Raw genomic sequence first — 25,146 nt, 5'->3', positions numbered from 1 at the left:
TGGTTGTTAGGAATAATCACTATATTTGTGTACAAGTTTTTGTGTGAACTTAATTTAATAACTAAATTTAATTTTATGCCAAGGGGTAAAATTGCTGGGTCTTATGGTGATCATGAGTTTAACCTTTTGAAGAACTACCAGACTGCTTTCCAAAAAAGGGTTGCATCATTTTCCATCTACCAGAAATGTATGACATTTTCAGTTTCTCCACATTCTCACCAGTATTACATTTGTCTGTCTCATTCTAGATATGCTAATTGTTCTCAAGTGGTATCTCATTTTAGTACTGATTTTCATTGCCTTGATAGCTGATGATGTTGAACATATTATCTTGTGCTTATTGTCCATTAGTATATCTCCTTTGGAGAAATGGTTTTTCAGAATCTTTGCCCATTTTTAATTGGGCTATTTGTATTTTTATTATTGTATCATAGGAATTCTTTATCTGAATGCATATCCCTTATACATATGATTTGCAAATGCTTTCTCTCCATTTTGTCATTCTCTGTTCATTTTCTGTATGTTGGCATAGACTTTTTTTTTTTAAAGATTTATTTATACAAGCACTGGGTATAGTCAGAAGGGTGGGAGGGTGAGAGAATTCACCAGAGCCAGAGCGGGGAACTGAACAGGCAGACCGATGAAGCACACTGCTGAGGGGAGCAGCGGGCGTGGCAGGAGAGGTCTGTGCTCCATGTGGGACCCTTGCAGGTGGCGGGGGGATCCAACAGGCGCTGCAGAGGCTGCGGGCAGCTTCGCAGCCCAGCGCTCAACTGCTGCGCCACCAGGGGAGGCCCTGTTTGCATAGACTTTTAATTTTGATGAGGTCTAATTATTTACTTTTTTCGATTTTGGTGAGGAGGTGTAATTTCATTTTCTGTTGTTGCTTATGCTTTCTTTGGTCACATTTAAGGACACTTTGCCTAATTCAAGGTCACCAAGATTTAGTCCCATTTTCTTCTAAGAGTTTTATAATTTAACTCTTATAGTTAGGTCTATGATTAATTTGAGTTCGTGTTGCACTTAGCATAAGAAAGGGGTTCAATAGTCTTTGCATGTATATATCCAGAAATCTTGGTATTATTTGATAAAAGCACTATTTCTCCAGTTGTCTTCATGTAGTTGTCAATCATGAATTGATCATAAATGTGAGGATTTATTTCTGGATCTCAATATGATTCCACTATATATATTTCTGTTCTTATGCCACTACTATACTGTCTTGATTAATGTAGCTTTGTAATAAGTTCTGAAATTGAGAGGTGGGAATCCTCCAACTTTGTTTTGGCTAGTTTTTGAGTTGTTGCATTTTCAAATGCATGTCAGGCTCATTTGTCAATCAGTTTCTGAAAAAAAAAAAAAAAAGGCAGGCTAGGGTTTTGAAGGCTTACATTGAACCCATAGATCAATTTGGGGAGTATTGTCATCTTTACAATAAGTCTCCTGACCCATGAACATGGGCTGTCTTTCCATTTATTTAGGTCTTTACAAAGTGTTTTGTAATCGTCAGAGTGTAATTCAGTATTTTAAAAAAATCTCCAGGTGATTCATATATGCAGGTGGTGCTGGGAACTCTGCCTTCAGTAACTATGTGTCACCCTAGTTATTTTAGGAAAATCATTTTGGGTCATTAATAATTCCTTACACTATCTCAGGAATCCCATTCTTTTACCTGAATGAATCATTCTTCTGGGGTTAGATATTCTACAATAACTACTGTTATTTTGAAGACTGAAATGTATTTTCTGCAAATGCAGATTGTCAGAATGTTGTTGACATTCATATGTACTGTGGTAAATAAGACTGAGAGTTTGTGCTCCTATTTATCACACTCCCATCCTCTGAACACCCCAAACCTGTCTTCTTTGGGAAAGGATATCACTGTAGAGCGAGATCTTGATACCCATTAGTAGACATCCAGGGCAGAGTCCTGTACCTGCCTCAATTCCAAGTGCCTAGTTCTAGTGTATCACTTAATAAACCTGTCAGACACTGGGAAGACTTGTCCCAGGAGCCTTGCTAGTAAGTACACAAAAGATTTCTAAAATAGAGAAACCTGCCATAATAAATGACTTATTTAGTCCCTTTTCTCTAATTTATGGCTCTGTTAGATCATGTCTGCATAATTTATGGTAAAGTAGGTCCTTTTTAGATTGAAAATGCCTTTTCAGTATAAAACATATTTGCCAAAGCGTGTGTTAAGAACAAAATTATTAACAATGACTGGATTTTAAAAGCTACTTTTGAGACCATTATACAACCTTTCAAAAGTATAAATTAATTTACTGGCCATTGTTATCTTTTTATTAAAATGTGGCCCAATGGTGCTCAAGGTTTGAAAGTAATTCTCTGTAGTTCTAAGGTGGGGGGATGCTAGTACCTAACTTTAAGCCTGTTCTGAAGATTGAATCGGGTTGTGTGTGTGTTTTATTAGCTTTAGCCCAAGTGGCGTGGGCTTTATATTACCTACTTTCCCCTCTTATTCTGATAATGTAACCATTTGCATCAGTTTTATATCAATTAACCACAGCTGTTTAGTAGGGTCTAAGGTAAATGAAGATTTGAATAATTCGTGGAGGGTGGGTGGGGATAAAGTGAGTAGCCAAAATCTAATTATGTTCATACCTTTAATTTCTTCCTAGGCCATTGCCATTGTATTGGGGTTCATGGTTATTGTGGCTTTTGCTTTAATAATTTTCTTTGCTGTACGAACCCGAGGAAAGATGGACCGCTATGACAAGTCAAATATTTTGTGGGACAAGGAACATCATTATGATGAACAGCCTCCTGATGTTGAAGAGTGGGTAAGTGTAGAAAAAAAAATAGCAAACACCCAATTATTCATTAAATCCCCAGGGTTCTGTTTTTAAACTTGACTTTTAGTGTTTCAAGTTTAGAATTACTGTTTGCATATGTTGCAAAAGTGGTGCTGTCAGTATTACTCAGAACTTTAAGAAAGTGGGATAAGTACAAAATGTTTTACTACAAGGTAAAGTCATATTTCCATTTTTAAGAGGTGGATCTAGGCGCTGAAGAGGAATCATGTGGAAAGAAAGGCCTGGGACTATGCAAAACAACAGTTTTTCCCCTGTTCCCTTTTATTTTTCTGCTTATAATTTTGGAGGGAAACACCATTGCGCAGGATGCTTGCTGTCTTGGGTCAAGGTTGGCAAGGGTATTTTTGGAGTGGTAACAGGTGGCAAACCTTTAAACTTTTTATCTGCTTAATAGCCTGGCAAATCACATGAAATGAATAATTCTGAACTATTTGTGGAATACTTTGGTGAGGCAGAGAGAGAGAGAGATTAGAACAATTTCCTTTTTTGTGTATACTGTTAATCCTATCACTGGGTGGCTCCCCCCCTTTTTTTTTAAGATTTATTTATTCATGCATACAAGAACTGGGGTACAGACCAGATGTATGGGAGGGTGAGAGGATTCACCAGAGACAGAGTGGGGAACAGAACAGGCACACTGACTGAAGTACACTGCTGAGGGGAGCAGCGGGCGAGGAGAGGTCTGCTGCACCATGTGAGATTCTCACCGGCTGGCCGGGATTGAATCCACACTGCGGAGGCTGTGGACAGCTTCGCAGCGCTGCGCTCAACCGCCTGCGCCACCAGAGGAGGCCCTGGCTGGCTCCCCTTTTTTTTCCTGTGGAACCCTCGCTGGTGGCCGGGGATCCAACTGGCGCTGCAGAGGCTGCGGGCAACCTCGCAACCCAGTGCTCAACCGCTGCGCCACCAGGGGAGGCCCTGGCTCCCTTTTTTGATATGATTTGCTGAGGGCCCAGAAAGTCTCTCCAGACATGTCTCCCAAATGTCTCTTACTGGTGCCTAATCTGTCTTTAGAGATATTTGGAGTGGGCCTCTTTCTTGGAAATTCTCTGATAGAATTCTCTTAGAAACAACCTTAGCAACTGTCACTATAGGTTTCTTTGAGGAGATTGATTTCTTGCCATGACAATTAAGCCTCCTGGACACTAGTTTCCAGGGTAGGTTTGTTTTGGTGAGTAGAGTGGAGAGGAAAGGTGGGGAGAGGGAGAAAGTGGGGGGTCACAGCTGATCATGTCAGGCATATAGATATGCCTCATTTTAAAGGGTCCTTTAGTCTGACTGTCCTGTATGTCTTGAGTTTTAAAGAAATCTAGAAATAGTAGATGAATTTCTTTCTAATTAAGCAAGAATGAAGTCTCTTAGGAAAATCAGTGTATGTGCCACTGAAGTGTTAGTTCCTGTTGTTCCTCTCTTCTGCTCCGAGCCTGCTTTTTTTTCCCCTTCCATAAAGCATGAAGGTGTTAAGGAGTGTTTTTCTTTTGACCTTTAGCTCCAGGCAAGGCCACCTGTAGATGGAATAGGACAGTCTGTTGTGAACTATGAAGTAAATGTTTCGATGAGAGTTTCTGGGTGTGTCAGTTTTCACTGGCTGTTGGATTTGTTTACTTACAGTTTCGAGAGCCCTTAAAAAAAAAGAGAGAGAGACTAGCGCTGTGGTAGAGTCCAGTGAACTTTGGTTTCTTATTTTCTTTTACTGCCATGTAGGTTTAATCAGTTCTAGGTGCTTTTTTGATAATTTTGTAAAAGACAATCATAATTGCTTCTGGAGGAAATGCTAATGAAGCTGAAAGGAGTTAGCTTTTGAAAAGGCGTGGTGTTTGTAATGCTTTCTCATTGAATCTCTGGGAATTTGATCCCAGCCTGTTGGTTATGTGTATCCCATAGTTTCTCTGTATTAATAAATGTTTTGTTGCATGAAATGTGGAGTCATCTGTTGAATAGAAGATGTTTGATTTTTGAGCACATGAATGTTTTCTTTTTTGCACATGAATATTTCATATCACTTGATCACTTGAAAATACCTTATTTTCCTCTTCCTTCAGTTTTTCCAGCTAAACAGCCCAAGAAAGGCCATTTGAAATATGTGAAAGTGGTTTTGGGCACTTTGCTTTTCCTTTTAGTCCCTTCCCCTTCCCAAGTTCACTTTGCTGAATTTAATTCCACATTCTCAGGAATTTACTTTTAACAACAAGATGCAGCCTTTTACTCTCCTTTCTCTGGTTTTAGGCAGTATTCTGTTTGAATTAGTTTCATTCTGATAATGTAGCTGCTGAAGTAGAAATGTTCAATGCTGCATTTAAAGGGCTTAACAGCGCAGTGTATGAATGGGTCTTCTTTTTGATCTTTAGAAATTAATACCATAAAAATAATCTTCACTTAAAATAGTGGAAGAGGATCTAGAGTTAGTTACTTGTACTAAGTGAGGATTAAAATGTGAATTCTAATTGTTGAGAACTAAGAGAATATACCTTATATCTAATAATGCTTTGTTTGCAGGGGGAAGGGGGAAAACTTACTAAAGGAACAATTAATTTGCTACTGGATTAGTTTACTTCCTCCCTAAAAATTAGTCTCTAGCTATTCATTATTTTACTACCTTCTTTGGATTCTTAAAATCTTTTGTATTGGGAAACCCAGAGCAGAGGTACCTTAAAAGCTGAACCTTTACAGTTTTAAACAGATTTCAGCTCTTATATTATCAGTGTGAAAACATGCAACTTTATAATTTCCTGTCTCTGAATCTTCAGCACAATGGTTTCTCTGCATTCCTAGGAATTCTTAGGGTTGTCCTCCCGCCCCCTCCTTTCTGGGACATCTTGTTCTTTGTAAAATAGGCTATGTTTGCGAACTCAGTGTTAACCTGATTCTTTGTAGTTGTCACTCACTTCATTTCATATAATGTTGTCTTTTAAACTTTTTGAGGTTCTTTTCTTTAAATGTGAGGAATTTAATTTTTATGCCCTTAAACCCCAACTCTAGTTGGTACTTTAACTGAATTGAAGAAAAACACACACAATGTAATAGCTGTAGAGAATTTTGAAAATACAATAATGTGTAAAGGAAATTCTACCACCTTGTGTTACCATATTGGTATATTTTCTTTAATCCTTATCTTCCCTTCCACTTAGCTCTAATTGTTATAGGGCAGCCCCGATATTGAACGGGTTGCCTCGCTGTGGGTCCTCGCCTGCGCGCTTACAAGGGACTTATTAATACTCCACTACAGGCACACACAAAAGGTTAATAAAAGGTTTATTTACAAGGGAAAAGGAAATAAGGAAAATGTACAACTCAGGGAGAAAATAGGGAAATAAAGTCTTTAATGCGTCCTACCCGATCCGCCGACCTGGAAACCCAAAGGCACTCTCAGCGCTGGCCGGACGCTGAGAGCTGGCGGAGAGTCAAAATGGGGGACCCCTCCAAAACCCACGTGTCTGGCTTTATTCCAACCTGGCTGCTTAACCCCATCCTCAGGTTCCAGCCACCTTCCCTTTGGTGGTGATGGGATTTGGAGTTCCCAGTGTCTTTGGCTTTGGCCTGGGGTGGGGATGGAGTCCACAAAGCCTATATGGAATTAGCTTTAGGACATTCTTTTCCCCCTAACATAATCAGAAGTATACTTATATTCCCTATCAGTGTAAAATCCTACCTTTTTTCTTTAACACTATAAACTTTTTATCTTGTTATATATTCCTCAGAAACATTTTTGATAGTTAAAAATTGAATTGAAGTGTAATACAGTGAAGAAAAGTACACTAAGTGTATTAATTTATTTGTATGATTTGGTGAATTTTTATCTATCTTTGCTCATGTAACCATCACCCAGATCAAGGTATAGAACATTCCAGTGACCAAGGTGTCCTCATTCTTCTTAGTCATTATTCCCAGAAGGTATTTATTTCTATCACATGAGTTAGTTTTACCTATTCTTCACATAAATGGAATTATGTGAATTATACAGAAATAATTTTGTATTTCTTGGTCAGATAAAAACATTCTAATTATTCCTTTTTTGAAAGCCCAGTGTCTATTAAAATAAAGAAGCATTTTAGGTAAAACTGTCATCTTGTGTTTACAGCTACCTATTTCTGTGTCTCTTGCCCCCACCATCTTCCACTCTTTCATAGGTATTCTTTGTAGTTTCTTACCACTCCTTTCATTTTTATATTTTTTGAAAATAAAACCAAAGAAAAATAACTCCCTGTTTTTTTTTTAAGATTTATTTATTTATTTATACAAGAACAGGGGTACAGGCCAGATGCATGGGAGGGTGAGAGGATTCACCAGAGACAGAGCGGGGAGCAGAACAGGCAGACTGACAAAATACACTGCTGAGGGGAGCAGCGGGTGAGACAGGAGAGGTCTGCCACGCCTTGTGGGACCCTTGCTGGCCGGCCGGGATCATTCAACCGCCTGCGCCACCAGGGGAGGCCCACTCCTGGTTTTTTGTTGTGTGTGTCTGTTTACATGAAAGTCTGCATACTGATCATATTCCACTTGCATCTTGTGCCTTTTACTTAAAAGTGTATCTTGGTGATCTTTCCTTACTTCTTCTGGCCCAATCTCTTGATGGATACATTTGCTATTTTATATTACAAACTGATACTATTTTTTTAATTTATTTATACAAGCACTGGGTACAGTCAGAAGTGCGGGAGGGTGAAAGAATTCACCAGAGCCAGAGTGGGGAACAGAACAGGCAGACTGACTGAAATACACTGCTGAGGGAGCAGCGGGCAGCAGGGAGGTCTGCGCACCATGTGGGACCCTCACCCCGTGGCCGGGGATCAAACCGGCGCTGCAGAGGCTGCGGACAGCTTCGTAGCCCAGCACTCAACCACTGCACCACTCAACAGCTTCGTAGCCCAGCACTCAACCACTGCAGTTTGGGAGGCCCCAAACTGATACTGTTTTTAAAAAGTCATTTTGTATAATTTGTATATATATCTGTGTAACAACTTTGTATTTTAATATTTTTTAAAATGTTTAACTCGTAATCCCTCAAACCTGTGAATATGTCACCTTACATGCCAAAAAGGACTTTGCAGATGTAATTAAGGCTATAGACCTTGAAGTAGGGCGATATCCTGGATTATATGGATATATCCCCCTAATTAGAAGATCCTCAAAAGTGGACGAGAAAAGAAGAGTGGGTCAGAAAGATGTAACAAGAAGAGGACTTGTTTCCTTATTTCTGACTTTGAAGACGAGAGGGGCATGTATACTTTAGTGGGATAGATTTTCCAGAGTAATTTTACTAGTTCAAAGGATATTTACATCTATAATTTTGATACATACTGAGAAATTGCTCTTCATTGGAGTTGTGCCAATTTGTACAACAAGCACTAATGCATGAATTCTGCTTCCATACACCTTTTATAAGTGGTGTATTTGGACAATCCCTATTATTATATACTGTATTTTCCCCACTTTTGACTATTTTAAATAATGGTTTACTTGAAATTCTTTTTTTTAAAGGTTTATTTATTTATGCATACAAGAACTGGGGTGCAGGCCAGAGGTGCTGGGGGGTGAGAGGATTCACCAGAGGCAGAGTGGGGAGCAGAATAGGCAGATTGATTGAGGGGAGTAGAGGGTGAGACAGGAGAGGTCTGCTGTGCCATGTGGGTCAGCTCCCTGGCTGGGGATTGAACTCGTGCTGCAGTAGCTGTGGATAGCTCCATAGTGCTTGCGCCACCAGGGAGGCCCCTGCTTGAAGTTCTTAATGTAAAAGTAATATGATTTTTTAAATAACAAAGTAACAATAATATCAAAAAAAGGAAGGAAAATGTTCCTTTTCTTCAGTTTTCCTTTGGGGCTATTTAATAACTTTTAACACAGTATATAGACACTTGTTGGTTTTGTAGCTGTATAGCAGCACCGTGATCATTCCCCTATTCATAGACATTTGATTGCTTTTGGTTGTTTGCTATTACAGATAACACTGTAGTGATCGTTTTTTTAAATTTTGTTTACTTCCTTTTTTTTTTTAAAGATTTACTTACTTATGCATACAAGAAGTGGGGTACAGGCCAGAGGTGTAGAGGGTGAGAGGATTCACCAGAGACAGAGTGGCGAACAGAACAGGTAGACTGACTGAAGTACACTGCTGAGGGGAACAGCGGTTGAGATAGGAGAGGTCTGCTGTGCCATGAGGTCAGCTCCCAGGCTGGGGATTGAACTCAAGTTGCAGTGGCTGGTAATAGCTTGATAGTGCTGTGTCTTTAGTCCTTGTGCCATGAGGGAGGCCCCAGTTCAGTTATTTTTGAATAATACTGTATGTATTCAGGAAAATCTGTTGGAGAGAATGCCTAGCCAATGCCTAGCACTGGTCCTTAAGACTGGGTTTGAGTCCTGATCCCAGCACCTTTTGGCAAACATTTACCCTTCTGAACTTTAGTTTCTTTATCTGTAAAATTGGGTAGTATTACATATTACCTGCCTCTCCAAATAGATGTGAGATGTGTATGAGGAAGTGAACATGACCAGTAAAAGTGTGAATTTATAGGGATATTGAAAGAAAATCAGCTGACTGCAGAAAAGACAGAATTTTTGACATTGTGTGAATTAGCATTCTTCTAGTTACAGGTGACACAAACAACTTAAATTAGCATAGAGAAAAAGAAGGATTTATTTGCAAGATTTTGGGAGGTAACTCATGAAATCCTAGAAAGAGTTGAAACTTTTATGGCACAGACAGCAGGTATGTGGCTCTGTGTCAGGAACAAGTAAATTAAGGAATTTACAAACCATGAGGACTTGTTTTTTTCACAATTGATTTCTTTCTCACTGGGCTGAGTTCGTTCTCTCTCTGAGAAGAGCCTCTTAGAGCTCTTGAGTTTTTTACATTAGTGTTTCATGTATGACTGGATTGGGAAAAGCCCTGACTGAGTCAGCGGGGGTCACATGCATCCTCCCCCTAACTAACCCACCATGGCCAGGAGCAGGGCCCTCCTCACACAGCGTAGCACATGGTAGCTCCCATGCTTGCTGTGTGGAGGGAGGAGATGCTTTGTAGACATTGTGTACTCTCTGAATATGTGCTACCCAAATCCATTTTAATTCCCCCTTGTCTTTTATGTCATCAGATCAGGTACAATTTCAAAGTGCAATTTGAATAGCAGCTTTGAGTGTCCCAGTGCCCCTCAGTCCTCTGCTGGGTCCTCCCACAGAGAGATTCAATGCTGCTTGGATCCACTTCTTCCCCTGCCAGATCTCTCACAAGGTCAGGGACTATGCTCTAAGAAACTGTGTCCTGCCAGTAAACTGAGAATGCCAGTGGAGGGGTTGTTTGGCCATGTAGGCCAGAGTTGAGTTCGAGGAACTAGCCCCTTTTAAGACGAGTATTTCATGTTAATCTTAGTATTCAAATCTCCCTTCCTCAACTGAATTTCCAGGAGGTCATAAATATAAGCATCAAGTTATATTTTCAATTTTTCTAGAGTAAATTCTTACAGCCAGAATCTGACTTTGGAAGAGCATACCCTTGCAGTAAATATTAAGAGTTGATAGTAACACTTGTGTATGTGTATTAATTTTTATTAATATATGCTATAGTCTGGTAAAATAGTAAGTAAAGGTTAAGAAATTCAGTTTCATGTGATGCTATGAATACATTTTGATCTGGCTTTGGTAAAGTAAAAGAAAGCAGTAGTTGGGGGCCTTCCTGATTGCACAGGGGGTTAAGCACCACACTATGAAGCAATTCACAGCCTTTGTAGCACGAGTTTGATCCCCAGCCAGGGAGCTACCCACATGGCACAGCAGACCTCTCCTGTCTCGCCCACTGCTCCCCTCAGCAATGTATTTCAGTCAGTCTGCCTGTTCTGTTCCCCACTCTGTCTCAGGTGAATCCTCTTAGCCCCTGTATCTTTGGCCTATACCCTGGCTCTTGTATGCACAAATAAATAAATCTTTAGAAAGCAGTAGTTGGGAGCAGTATGGCACCTCAGGGTGAAGTCATCCAGTCTTCTTGTGAATAATGAAGGAAGTGGAAGCTCTGTCAGTGGGCTCACTGGTAAGAATGCACTTGTTAGTGGATACGTGATGAGTCAGGAATAGAAGCTTAGCCTCTGCTTTCTTGGTGCTCTTTTCAGTTAGTACATCAGACTGAGTGGGTTTGAGCTTCATGTCTTAATTTTGGCAACGAAGCTAAAAAAATCACAACAAAAGAGTTTCCTAAGAAGCCAACGAAAGTTAGACACTTAATACATTTTTATTCTAATTGCAAATTTTACAGTGTGTTATTCTGAAAAAAGGAGAAACTAAGATTTGCAGAGAGCTTGTTTAATTTGTTTGAGACCTGAGAAACTAATCAGCGGGACAAGTATTATATTTGCCTTTGTAACTTGTATTTTGGTGTATTTTTCCCCCTCTTAGGTCCTCTGAGCCTCGGGGGTATTTTTGCCAGTAGAACTGTGAAAAATAGTACTTAGTAAAGCTGACAGATTAAAATGAGATAATACATGTGTAAAGTGTCTTTTTTTTTTAAGTTTTATTTATGCATACAAGAAACTGGGTACAGGCCAGATGTGTGGGGGATGAGAGGATTCACCAGAGACAGAGTGGGGAACACAACAGCTAGATTGGCTGAAATACACTGCTGAGGGGAGCAGTGGGCGAATCAGGAGAGGTCTGCTGCGCCATGTGGGTAGCTCCCTGGCTGGGGATTGAACTTGTGCTGCATAGCTGCGGATAGCTTCATAGGTTGCCTCTTAACCCCTTGCACCACCAGGGAGGCCCAAGTGTCTATCTTTACTACAAATCAGCATGTCAGTTCTCCGGGAATATTTTCTGCATGTCTCAGTTTGCAGATTTTCTTGTTATTGCTATATGCTTTACATTTTTTTTTTAAAGATTTATTTATTCATTTATACAAGCACTGGGTATAGTCAGAAGCGTGGGAAGGTGTGAGAATTCACCAGAGGCAGAGTGGGGAACAGAACAGGCAGACCAACGAAATACACTGCTGAGGGGAGCAGCGGGCGTGGCAGGAGGGGTCTGTCACGCCATGTGGGACCCTCCCAGCGGCTGGGGATCAAACCCACACTGCAGAGCCTGCGGGCAGCTTCACAGCCCAGTGCTCAACTGCTGCGACACCAGGGGAGGCCCTGCTTTACATCTAACGCAGGAATAGACTAAGTTTGAAGAGAACATTCCATAAACTCATTTCTCCATTGTTACCAGTAAATGAAATCTACTAAATAAGATCTATTTTTAAGTAGTAAGTACTTAAATCTAAAAGCTAAGTTTGTTATTTAGGTTGCTTATTTCTAGAATTTTCTAAGTTTCTGATATTACAATGCAACATTTCTGCAGCATCATTCCCAGCATTCACTATCAAGGTAGAAGCCTACGAGATAAGCTGGTGGGTGTAGAGAAGGGAGGAAGGAAGTCCTGAGAGTGCAGCTTTGACTGTGTCCTTAGTGGTAAGCCTTAGCTAGCCTTTGGTTTCTTTGGACTGTGATGAAGAGAATCACTTTGCCCCAAGGTGGTTTTGTCTGTTCATGTAATAGGTTCCTCATGTGTGAAGGGAAAAAATAAAAGTTCCCTCTCAGATATGCTGATGCTGTAATGATTAAGGGCTTAGTCAGGACCCGCACAAAAGACATTCTGTGCTGGTGTAATGACGGTTAGTATTCACAGTGATGTGCTTAAATAAGGAAGGTTGGATGTGGGAACCCAAACTGTGAATACGTTGATTGTTGGTGGCAGTTTAACTTAATCTTCCTCTTATAAGCCTGCTACCAGTTGAGATAAAAACAAATGTTTTTCTGAAGGGTGTATGTGAGCCACATATCATCGCGTAGCACGCATGAGAGTGGGGCACAGGTATGCGCGGGATGGGTAGCTGGGGCAGGGCAATGTTGGTAATCAGCAGTAGACGTCTGAAGAAGCTTGACTGTTTTTTTTTAATCAGTACATGCATTCTTCAACTGTAAAAGCAGACCCGTGGGCCACCTACTGCTTATTGGTATAGTAGGCTTTCATGTGGGGGAAGATTTCACTGTTATCTGTGAGCTTAGCTAGCACAAAATGGAATGACAGTGGAGGTGCCCTGTCTATCTACAGACTTAGAACTGACCAGAGTGGAGTACAGAGGTCCTGTGTGTTCCAGCACTGCTGTGAATGAACAGGTGGGCCTGCAGGCCAGGTGAGCCAGTTTTCAGAATTGTAACGGAAGGTGAGGTAGAGCGTGTACTAGAGCTGGTGAGTGTCCTTGTGACCCTCTGAAAGCAGAAATCCTGAATTTCCAATACTAAATCGAGTTAATGTTAAATTATCTGTAGGTATAACTGAAGGTCTAAACAGGGCAGTTGTTTGTGCATGGAGGAAAATGTCCTCCATCAATGGGTTTCAAGCTGTGAGAATCACCTGGTTTAAACAGCTTGCTGGACCCCATCCCCAGGCACTTGGGAGCTCTGGAATGGGACCTGATAAATTTCTAATAAATTCCCAGATGATGCTGTTGCTGGTCTGGGAACCAGCTTTGAGGATCATTGCAAAGCCAAGCTGCATCTGTTAACGCTGAGAACCCCAGTGAGCATTTGAATGACTTCTCATAAGGTATACTTAGAAAATGATGAAGTTGTACAGAGTACTAGAATAAACCCAAGGATTTGGAACCCTAGAGGGTGATTTGCTGTGCCAATCAAGGTGTTCTATGCCTTGCTGGACACTTGGAAAGTGCTGGTGTAAACTGCTTGAGAATTGTAATGCAGTGTCAGGGTTTCCCTCCTAGAACGGGGCCGTGAACAAGAGTGTTGCTGAGGTTCACACTAACTGCGGTTTAAGGTTTCTCAGCCCTCCCAAAGGCCTTCGTAACTCCTCGACTCCTAGGAGTTTCAGAATTCGTCTTTGCTGGTATCTGTTATTATTTCCCTGTGGGCACCATGCATTTGGGTAGGGGACATTGTGATCGCTAACTCAAACCTGGCCCTTCATGTGTGGGATTTGTTCTTTTGGGAGTATCTACTTTTCAGTGACCAAGGGTGGCAAAAAAAAAAAAAAAAAAAATCTGGAGGAACTTTCCAGAGGCAATTTTGAGACTCTTGTTGGGGGAACATCTGTGGGTGTAAAATATCAGAAAACAGGAAAAACGAGTCGGACCACTTACTGCTCTGAGAACTAGTAGCGCAAGGGCTCTGGAAGGTGGACCGCAGGTTGTAAAACTGGAGATGGTACTTTGAGATTAAGGTGCTCCTCCCCTGACTTCTGCTGAAGTTCTTTAATTACCAAGCAGGAAAAACTCTTATATTTCCCTTTTGAAGGTGGTGTCCCTACACTCTGACCTCAGCAAAGGTAGCTGGTGACTGAAGCACACATTCATAGTAATTTAGGGTCCAGAGCTGTTCTGCAAATGTGAATCTAATAGGCAAATAAAACTTTTCACTTTGTGTCTCACTAGGGTGTGGTGCACCCTATGAGAATAGTTCCTATTGTTACAGGGAAGAGTCTGTCCAGAGACAAGCTGTGTTTAAATTACTGAAGTGGCAATTATGCCAGAAACAGCTGGACTTTGGATTCAGGTGGACTAGGTTTCAAATCCCCACTTTCCCATGTCTTTCTCTGTGACCTTAGGTAAATTGATTTAACCTGAGAGACTTTGTTTCCTCATCTGAAAATCCTATCTCCTCAGGTGGTGGTAAGGCAATAAAAAGGTTAAGTTTTTCCTGGCAGGTGAATAAAGATACTCGACTGGTGGACTTCCCTTCCGTTCTGAGAGGCAGACAGATGGCTTTTGTCACATTGGTAAGCTAGCTGGATGCAGGTCTAGCCTGACTTTCTGGTATCATGTAAATGAAGACAGGCCCAAGAGAAAGTTGGGGAATGGCTGTTCTTGCTCCTTTTTGGTTGTGCTAACTCCAGGTGACATGAGATTTATTTGAGTGGAGAGAAATGTTTTGTAAAAACTACTTTTTCGGGTGAGAGAAGATTTTCTTTCAAAATGACCTAAAATCTTGACCTTTTATTCCATCTCCACTTCAAGGAGTTAGGTCAGGGTGGGGAGGCTGCTCGTTGGCAGTAGTTGTAAGCATGATGGTGTGCCCCACGTGGCCCCAGGTGGGGAAGGAACAATGAGGACAGGTGTTTGGAGGAGAGCTACTCTGAAGGAGCACCCCTCAGGGATTTAGGGTGATTTCATTAATACTCTAAGGAGTGTTAGGTGTTATTTGTTCCAAAGATTTTTTTCACAAGTGACATAATCAGAGCACTTCTAATAGGTATAATTAAATTTTGAATAAAAATTTTCCCCATTGTAATTATCTCTTTTGAAATGATTTTATCTTGATATTTCAGAAACATTTAGGTTTGTTCTTGATAGGAATATGGACCGTAGTAACATTCCTGTGTATCACCCTAAGTTAATTATTCTTATCTCTTAAGCATGGTGTGTGTGAGTGCTTGTCCTTTTTGAATGTAGTTTCTAGTGAAACTAGAAACTTTCATTTTTAAATTTTTTTTTAAAGATTTATTTATTTGTGGGCCAACCCGGTGACACAGCAGGTTGAGCAACGCGCTGTGAAGCTATCCGCAGCCTCTGCAGCACTGGTTTGATTCCCGGGCTGGCCAGGGAGAAACCCACATGGCATGGCAGACCTCTCCTGCCTCGCCCGCTGCGCCCCTCAGAAGTGTCTTTGGTCCATCTGCCCGTTCTACCCCCGCTGCATCTCTGGTGAATTCCTTTGCCCTCCGAGCCTCTGACTGTACCCCAGTTCTTGTATAAATAAATACAGTTAGGAGCAGCAGTTGAGCTCTGCTGTGTGGATTGGCTCTTGCTGCCTGCACACCTTCCACTGCAAGGCCCTGGGGGCTGGGGTTGTGATTTATCCTTTAGGCCAAAAGCCGCTCTGGCTTTTGAGCAGCAGTTCCAGCCTTAGACTTCAAGAAAGATTGATTTTCCAACTTTTCTTTCCCTTAAATGGTTAGTAGAAGACAAATCTTCCTTAATTTGTGTTTTTACTCTGTTTTCTTCTGCCTGTAATTTCTTCGAGCTATTCTCAAGTTACTTGAGGAAAATTGTACACCATTTGCTGTTTAGAAGTAAGCCTTGTTTTTCTTCAGTTCTAAATCTTTAAAAGTTTCCTCTAAGTGCTACGATAGTATTCTTGTTTTTTTTTTTTTTTTTAATGAACTTTACAGAATAGTTTTGTAGGTTGACTGGGAATCTTGTCAAGAGTGAAACTCCGAAATCCCTTGTCGCATAATGGGAGACACAGGTTGAACAATTCCTACTTGCCCCCTTCATTTGAAAACAGGAGTTTATACATACTTTGTATTGGTACCACGAGAAAAAGTACTATTTTGCTTCTGCCAGGAAAAGTGAAGCATGAGAAGAAAAATAATGATCTTACTCCTTGCTTTTCAAGTATATTTTGCCTCCGCCTCTACACTCTTGAGCTGCTTTTAAGGACAAAGAAGCCTTCATATTTATCTTTGAATCTGGCATCACAGCTGGCTAGTATGTGAAATACAAGTCTGTGAAACACAGAAACATTTGCACATCATCTCTGAGTAGGGGCCATGCTAATAATTTTCTCTGCATTGTTTCTGCTGCCAAGCAAGCATAGCCTCAAATTCTTTTGTGCATATGTATAAAAAAAGGTTTCAGTAATGAAAGACCTGTGCTGAAGAAGGATGAAGTCAGCAGTCAGGCTAGTTTTGTTCTGCTGACTCTGAGAAAATCTGCTTAGAGCAGCTCAAGGATAAGATGTTTTGCTGGACATAATATAGTAATAGAACAGTAAGAAATAGGGCCTCCCCGGTGGCGCAGCGGTTGAGCGCTGGGTTGCGAAGCTACCCGCAGCCTCTGTGGCGCCGGTTCGATCCCTGATCGCTCCCCAGCCACCGGAGGAGGGTCCCACATGGTGCGCAGACCTTTCTTGCCGCCCGCTGCTCCTCTCAGCAGTGTACTTCGGTCCTTCTGCCTGCTCTGCTCCCCACTCTGGCTCTGGTGAATTCTCTCACCCTCCCGCGCTTCTGACTGTACCCAGTGCTTGTATAAATAAATAAATAAAATAAATAATAAATAAATGAATAAATAAAATCTTAAAAAAAAAAAAAGAACAGTAAGAAATAGGGTACCCTTTAACTCTGGGCTCTGATTTGTCCAGAAATGGCTGGGCTTTAGAAACTCAAAGAGCAAGGTGGGAGCCTATCCAGGGAGAGGTGAATCCCAGTAGATGCCTTAGAGTGAGGCCTGTATTTGAATCACACATTATCATTTATTAGGTATAGATTCTTGGGAAAGCTGTCTAACTCCCTGAGCCATAGCGTCCTCATTTTTGAAAGAGAATAGTAGTGAATACTATGAGGTTGTGCCTACTACATGGTCTTATCAGTGCAATATTTGGTGCATTGTAAGTAGCAGACAGTGGTTTTAATAACAGTTCTCTGCTTACTGTAGTCAGAGATATGAACTCAAGTCATTATAGTGTGAGTAAACAATTGTTCTGCAGCATAAGTGCTCTGGAGAGAGGTTCATATGCACAGGTACGGGGGAAGTAGGAGGACAGGTAGGTACCTCCCCCTGCAGGGACTTGTGTTGGAGGCTTCCAGGAGGCTGCTGTCTTTACTACTACTGCTTGGTAGTGAGTACGGACTTGAAGCCAGTTAAGGATTAGGGGGCCGAGAAAGGGGGAAGGACTTTCCATTCCAGGCTGTGAGAAATATCTATAAGGACTTCCATGCACCTTTTTGGTAAGGTTTTGGTTTCCAGTAGGAAAATCCACAAGCTAACACAGCGAATGGGGAGACAATACCTGGGGAATTGTAAAGTGGGTTTTTAAGAGAAGGAAGTCTTTTAAAATTCTTCTGAGGTCTCCAGGGTAAGAACAGGCCTTTGGCGTGGCCGAACATTTGCCTAGAAGCTTGGTTATGGTGTCAAGTCCTAAGGAATTCAGTGGGAGCCAAGAATGGTTCCCACCCGTCCCCCCTGTGGTGGGATCTGAGCACACTCCCTAGCAACCCACCCACTGGTTTCTCAGTTGCTGCCAAACTCTACTTTCAGAAGGAAATGATTCCATTCCTTTTTGACTCACTGGGATATTAAATAATAAGAATACCTCTGTGTGCTTTGAAGGGTGCGTAAATATCTTCTGGAATGTGATATTGCCCTGATAGTCAGGAAAAAGCAGTTTAGTAGTTTTAATGCTAAGTTCAACCAGAAAACTAGAGATGGAAGGTGTGTATATGGCAGGGAAATAGGGTATTGATGTTGAACCTAATTGTAATAGCAAAATATCAATAGTCGTCGTCATATATTTAAAATTTTGCTTAGCTCTGATGATTTGAATTCTAGAATCCAACATCTTATAACTGTTTACTCTGTTCAAAAGGGGTGGTTTTTCTTATTTCTTGAAGATGAGGAGACAGGCTTTATGTAGGACTTATGCCGGCAGATCTGGAGTGAGCCTAGGTAATCCCGATGCCATTTTTCTCACCAGCATGCTAAAGGCAGTACCACCCTCTGTTTTCAAAAAGTTTCTCTTTTTTTATTTTTTTAAAGATTTACTTATTTATGTGCACAAGAACTGGGGTGTAGGCCAGAGGTACTGGGGGGTGAGAGGATTCACCAGAGACAGAACGGGGAGCAGGCAGGCAGATTTTACTGAAATACACGGAGGGGAGCAGTGGCCGAGACAGGAGAGGTCTGCTAAACCATGTGGGTCAGCTCCCTTGAATCATGTTGCAGTGGCTCATGATAGCTAGATAGTACTGTCTTTAACCCCTGTTCCCTCAGGGAGACCCCCCCCAAAGTTTCTCTTTTTCACAGTAAAAAACTTATGGGGTTATTTTGACATTTTTCTATACATTGTTTCTGTTCTTTATTTTGAAACAACTCTGTGACTTGTTTGAGTTTAGCAGTTGTTTTTTTAAAAATTGATTTTAAAAATTTAATTATTAGGTACTAATTTAAAAGTTTTTGGGTGAAATTTTAAAGTTTTGGTTATACTATATGAAATCTAACAGGTAATATTTGGAATCCAATTGGTATGCTGCTGTCTAATGGGTTTTCCACCACGCTCGGAAAACTTTTTCCCAAAGGTTCTGTGGGAGACCTTTCCTGTTAACAAGATCTAGTCTCTAGTGCTTGTAATATCCTAGGACAAATTCACTTACACGTAAGAAAGAAATAAGAAGAGATGGTAAAGAGTAAGCAAAGACAGTGATGTGATTATGCTGTGTATGTTATTAATAGAGCCACTGAGAATGTACATTAAGGGAGAATAAATCTCTTACTAAAGAAATATGACAGAATCTGTGTGAACTTCTTAATCTCTGGCTTTAATATTCCCTATTTAGGTGAATGGATTTGGAAGAGACAGTGTCCCTTGTCCTACGTTAATGGTTTTCCAAGTGTGATGCCCAGGCAGCAGCAAAGGCATTACTTTAGACCTTATTAGAAATGAAAATTCTTGCTCTAACACAGACCTAGCATAGATAAAATGACAATAGTCTTCTATAGCAGTGGAGCAGTTACCACTTGATCATGTCACAATGAGAATCAGGTGATTGGGATGTTTTTCTTCTTTGTAGTACATTCTCGACCTGCTAAGCTAACAGTAGTACTGTTTGTGTTTGTAAAAACACCAATAACAAGGCAATCATTACAAGTTAATTTAATTAGTTAATTTAATGAACAAGTATTTAATGAACCCAATAATATTAGATGATAATTTTATTTTTATTTCTCCCCACCCCCCATTTCTACTTCCTTTAATTAAAAGACTAAATAATAACTATGTCTCTTGGGGCTGTTTCTGTAGATTAAAAACGTGTCTGCAGGCACTCAAGACATGCCTCCTCCCCCATCTGACTATGTGGAAAGAGTGGACGGTTCTTTTGCATACTCTGTCAATGGCAAAATGAATGACAAGCAGTTGTATCCAGAGTCTTCCTATAAATCAACACCGTAAGTAGCATCTTCCTTCTGATAGAATGAGATTATAAAAGAATTATTTGCACATGTTTATAAATTAGTCGCTATTTTGTGTCATACTCCTTTAAAAAAAATCCAAGTTTGTATAAAGCCTGGAGACAGACTAATTGATCTTTGTGTTGAGCTGGTGGCCTAGGGCTACTTGTAAGATGGAGTAGGGTGGGTCTGTGAGTTAATGAGGCCTTTCCCTTCTAAACTGAAAATGATTCTGTTCTCATGTTGATTTAATAGAGAAAGGGTAGATTGGGTTCTTTCTCTCTAGGAATGTGGATCTCTATACTATTTTTTGGGTTTGAAGTTTAGGTGAAGATGAAAGGGTGGTAGTGATTGACAGAAGAGATGAGTACAACTCTCAGCTTTCCTTTTGCTTGTAGCCTTCACTAGAAGGATGAAGAGATTACTTGTTGATTATCCTCTATCCACATGTTTGTATTTAACAAGGAGACTTCATTTGAATTCAGGAATTCTGAGATTTCCTTTGCTGTGCTAGATCCTCTATATTGCTGTGGGATTGAAACTCAAAGTCCCTCTGTTTTGTTTTATATATAGTAAAAAACCCAAGTGAGTTTCCAAGTAGAGTAGGTGCCATTATTGTTACTGAAATGTTATCTTCATTGTGGTTTTAGTTTGTCCTAAAGCCTAATTTAACATAATGACTAATGAGAAAAAAGTTATGTTAGGGATACTAATAAGGACTTGAATATAATTTTTCCCTAAAGATGATAAATTAGTGCTCCTATATATTATGCATATATACACACGAGAGGGTATAATGGAGCCAGTACATATGGTATATACTGTTTACCTCATATGTATTCTAGAACTCCAAATTCCTTTGTAGATCAGCAAGAAAAAAAAGCTTTACAGCTAGTCTGATTGTTCTAAGTTAAAGGTATATCTGCTCAAAAGCTTCAAAGTTTTAGCTCCAACTTTATGCCCCCATTTAGTGAGCTGAGTTATATAGACCCACTCTAAGCAAATAGCAATTTGGGCCTTGAACTCTGTAAGATGACACAGCAGCAGAGGTAATTACAGAATGAGTTTGAAGACAGTAGACTTTATTATTACCCTGGAATGGAATTTGGAAGCAGAATGGCAGTCGGCCATACCCTCCCTATATTTTGTTTTGGTCTTCAGAATCCACTTTGATGTTGATTTCAATTTTGAAAGATTTGGAAGAAGAATATTTTCCCTATTCTCTTTGGATTTGGTGGGGGAACCCATAGTAGTTGAGCTGTTAGGTATGAAAGCATACAGTGGAATAGAGATGTTTCTATTAAAAGGAATAGAATCCTAAAAGTTTTAAGCTATGATTTGTTTGACTATTTTACACATACAAAATAAATATCTATGATGCACAATGTAATATAGGTATGCTTCTAAATTTTAAGGCCGAGTGGCTACGGGCATTTCCACATTTTGTCCCATTACATGCAAATGAAATTATTTCCACAAATTCATTTGGGAAACTTAAAATCTCATTTATTCTTGAATAGGCCAATATAGCCATATTTTGTAAAATATATGTAAAATTTAAAAGGGATAAAATCTACCTTTTGTCCCCACCTGCCTGGTTCTTCTCCCTAGAGGCAGCTAGTATTACCAGTTTCTTTTATATTCTAGTAAATATCCTAGCTAAATATGTATACTGATTATTTCCTTTAAATAATACTAGCATTATTAATAATATATCTTAGAATTTTATAGTAAAACTGTCAAATAGGTAAACTATAATTTTTTTGTTAATTCCATATGATATATACTTTCCCCCAGTGTTTTGGTATGACCATCACTGCAGGGACTCACCTTACACATTTATCAGCTTGTGCATATATGAATGTACCTGAAGAAAAATATTAGAAGCAGAATTGCTGGGCTAACAAAATTACTTATTTTTCTGACAGTGTAATCAAATTGTGCTCCTTAAGGGTTGTACCAGTTGACACTCCCAACCTACACTGCAAAACTTATGAATACCTGGAAAATGCAAATGTGATGCTTAGTTTTAGATCCCCAAAGAAAGGGAAGAGGGATGGTGCTAAAATATACAAATGTGACATTATCTCTCACACAGCCTGATGTGTATGGTAGTAATAGAAGGAATTTGCAGCCTTTGGGGAGTAATAGAAATTGTCAAGAGTTGTCCATAGCAGAGTACTGAGTGCTATGGAGGATTCAGAGGACATCCACCTGGATGGGGTAGGGAAGCACATTAAGTCATACCCTGTCTTTGCTTGAATGTGCTTAGTAACTCAGAAGCACCTCTCTTTGTGGATATAGTGGATAAAAAAGGAATTAGGTGGGAAACATTGTGTAAAGACCACGTTAAGGATGAAGTCCCTCAATACTATGATTTCCCCCCAAAAAACATAACATATATTCAGTACAGAGCATGAATCTTGATGTACAACTTGATGGATTTTCACATGTGAAACTGAAGTCACATCACCGTACCAACAGAGAGACATTTCAAGTATTCCAGAAAGTCCTTTTGTTCCCTTTCTCCATTGATACCCTCTACCCTGCTCCCTCTACTCCCACCACTGTTTTCATGCTGCATGAGCAGAAAATTTTCCCTGCTTCCTTTTTGGGTTCTTTGACTGGCCTAAAAATTAAATTGACATAAGACAGATTAACAGGAGATATGTTTATTGCAGCACTATTTACAATAGGTAAAACCTGGAAACAACCCAAATGCCCAAAAATAGATGACTAGATCAAGAAGATGTGGTATATATATACACACACACACACACACACACACACACACACACACACACACACACAATGGAATATTATTCAGCAATCAAAAAAGATAAACTCATGCCATTCACAGCAACATGGATGGAGCTAGAAAGGAATTATGCTCAGTGAAATAAATCAGAAGGAAAAGGGAAAATATCAGATGGTTTCACTTATAGCAGGAATATAGGGGAACCAAATAAGACATCAGTGTAAAAAAATGATAACAATACAAAACACAACAAAGCAGAAACAGACAATTATAAATCAGAGACATCCTGCAGGGGAGGAGGAGGGAGAGGGATCAGAGGGAGAAGCACAGGGGACTGAGGTAATGGTGCAGGGGTGCCTTGGTGAAGGAAATTCTATGGGGACTATACCTGAGAGAGTGGGGGGGGGAGCAAATATTGTTTAAAAATGAGCAATGATGTAAAAAAAATTAAAAAAAAAAGATTAACAGGAGAAAGTAAAATTTACTTATGTATGTACCATGGGTCCAAAGATTGGCAAATTGAGCAGTTGAAGATTATGTGCTATCCTGAGGTACAGAATGGGGTAGGGGCTTAGGACTTCCCTGGCCGCCTGGGGATGGAACTCATGCTGCAGATTGCTTCATAGTGCGGTGCTTAACCCCTTGCGCCACCAGGGAGGCCTGCTATAGAGGTTTTGGAAACTTTAAGTACACTAGACATAACATAAAACAACCATTGTGGTAAAGTCCTTTAAAGATTCTTACTCCAGTTACATTTATTTATTTCTTAACAATTACGGTAGGCATCATTTCAAGTTACTCTTCTTGCTAACAAATTTTATTACAGATAATATGAGCTTTTAATAATATTTTAATAATATTTTACTTTTAGTAAACATAGGTAAAATATAAGTACTAATATTTAATGGTGATAACTCTAAAGACATGCCTATATTAATTAAATTGACTTTTATTTACTGAAAATTATCCTAGATCACATGAACTTGAAAAAAATTTGGGATTAATTTCTAATAGATATTTCTGAGATTTAGAAATACTTTATATAAGCACTTATCTATAATTCAATTAAATAGACCTCTTTGCCAAATTAATTTTAGCAAAATCATCTGGAGGTAGAGAAATATCAACTTACATAGAGACACACACACATATACAGACAGATGCAGAGACCTTATAGCTTTCATTCTAAAATTGTAGCCATGAGTCAGGTAAAATATAATACTCTCTAGTTTGAAAAGAACAGTTGAATTCAAACTCTTTTTTTTCTCTTGATAAGAATCATCTCTCTCTAAAGTTTGCATTTCTTTTTTTTTTTTTTTAAGGATTTATTTATTTATTTATACAAGCACTGGGTACAGTCAGAAGCACGGGAGGGTGAGAGAATTCACCAGAGCCAGAGTGGGGAACAGAGCAGGCAGAAGGACCGAAGTACACTGCTGAGGGGAGCAGCGGGCGGCAGGAGAGGTCTGCGCACCATGTGGGACCCTCGCCCGGAGGCAGGGGATTGAACCGGCACTGCAGAGGCTGCGGGCAGCTTCACAACCCAGCGCTCAACCACTGCGCCACCAGGGAGGCCCTCTAAAGTTTGCATTTCAAAGAATGACTCTTAGATCTTAGAAAATTCATATCCCAAAGGCTCAGAGAAAATATGAAATTCCTCCAAGAAGCACTCTTGCTTCCCAAGGCCAGATATTTTACAGTACCTGCAAGCATTTTGAGATGAAAAGGAAGGTTTTGCTGTGGTAAACATAGATGAACTTTGACTTGCATTTCTGGTTTTGCAAATATTTGTAAGGTGAAAGTTATTTTTAATTTCTCAAAGAATTGGGTTGTAGTCTGAAAATCAGAAGTGCTAATCTGCCCACCCAGCTATTTTTTCTTTAGTTTGCTTCAGGGAAAAGATTTTCAATGTAGATGAAAACCAAAAGCACCATATAATCTGGGCCTGCCTGGTGGCACAAGGCATTAAGTTTCAGCACTATGAAGCTGTGGGCAGCCATTGCAGCATTGATCCTGGCCAGGAAGCTAACCCATATGGCACGGTAGACCTCTCCTGTTTTACCTGCTGCTCCCCTCAGCAGTGTATTTCAGTCAGTCTGCCTCTTCTGCTCCCCACTCTCTCTGGTGAAACCTTCCACCCTTCCTCCCCCTCCCCCCGCACCTCTGGCCTACACCTCAGCTCTTGTATGCATAAATATATAAAATAAATCTTTTTTTTTAAAAAAGATTCCTATATTCTGGAACTTCAGGTTGTTTTTTTTTTTTTAAAGGAAAAGTCCAAGAGGAATTAATATAAATTCCAAAGCAGAAAGAATCAAGATAATGATGTGTATTCTTTTTTTCTCCATCACAACACTTTTTTGAAGTTCTAGCTTTTATCTAATCAATGAATCCTGTTGTGATTTTTTTAAAAGGCTTATTTATTTATGCATACAAAAACTGGGGTACAGGCCAGAGATGCAGGTGTATGTGTGTGTGTGAGAGAGAGAGACAAGGTGGGGAACAGAATCGGCAGATTGACAGAAATACACTGCTGATGGGAGCAGCGGTGGGGTGGGGGGAAGACTGGAGAGGTCTAGAGAGGTCTGCTGTGCCCTGTGGGTCACCTCCCTGGCTGGGGATGGAGCTCATAC

General features: G+C 40.1%; 1 protein-coding gene across 2 annotated transcripts in view; it reads left to right on the top strand.

The window, feature by feature from the left end:
• Positions 1–25,146, top strand: part of OCLN (occludin) — a gene marked incomplete at both ends in the record, with an annotated part of 40,390 nt that overhangs the window by 5,412 nt on the left and 9,832 nt on the right. The window contains 2 exons of one of the 2 annotated variants that reach the window (XM_084233579.1): positions 2,643–2,804; positions 19,607–19,752. In XM_084233579.1, the coding sequence (XP_084089705.1) occupies positions 2,643–2,804; positions 19,607–19,752 (308 nt within the window). The remainder of the gene's footprint in view (positions 1–2,642; positions 2,805–19,606; positions 19,753–25,146) is intronic. The other variant, XM_084233580.1, reaches the window with a different exon arrangement.

Source organism: Talpa europaea (genome assembly GCF_964194135.1).
Source record: "Talpa europaea genome assembly, chromosome: 5".
Taxonomy (NCBI): Eukaryota; Metazoa; Chordata; class Mammalia; order Eulipotyphla; family Talpidae; genus Talpa; species Talpa europaea.
The sequence above is the reverse complement of the archived record's forward strand: the minus strand, read 5'-3'. Positions and strand labels throughout refer to the sequence as shown.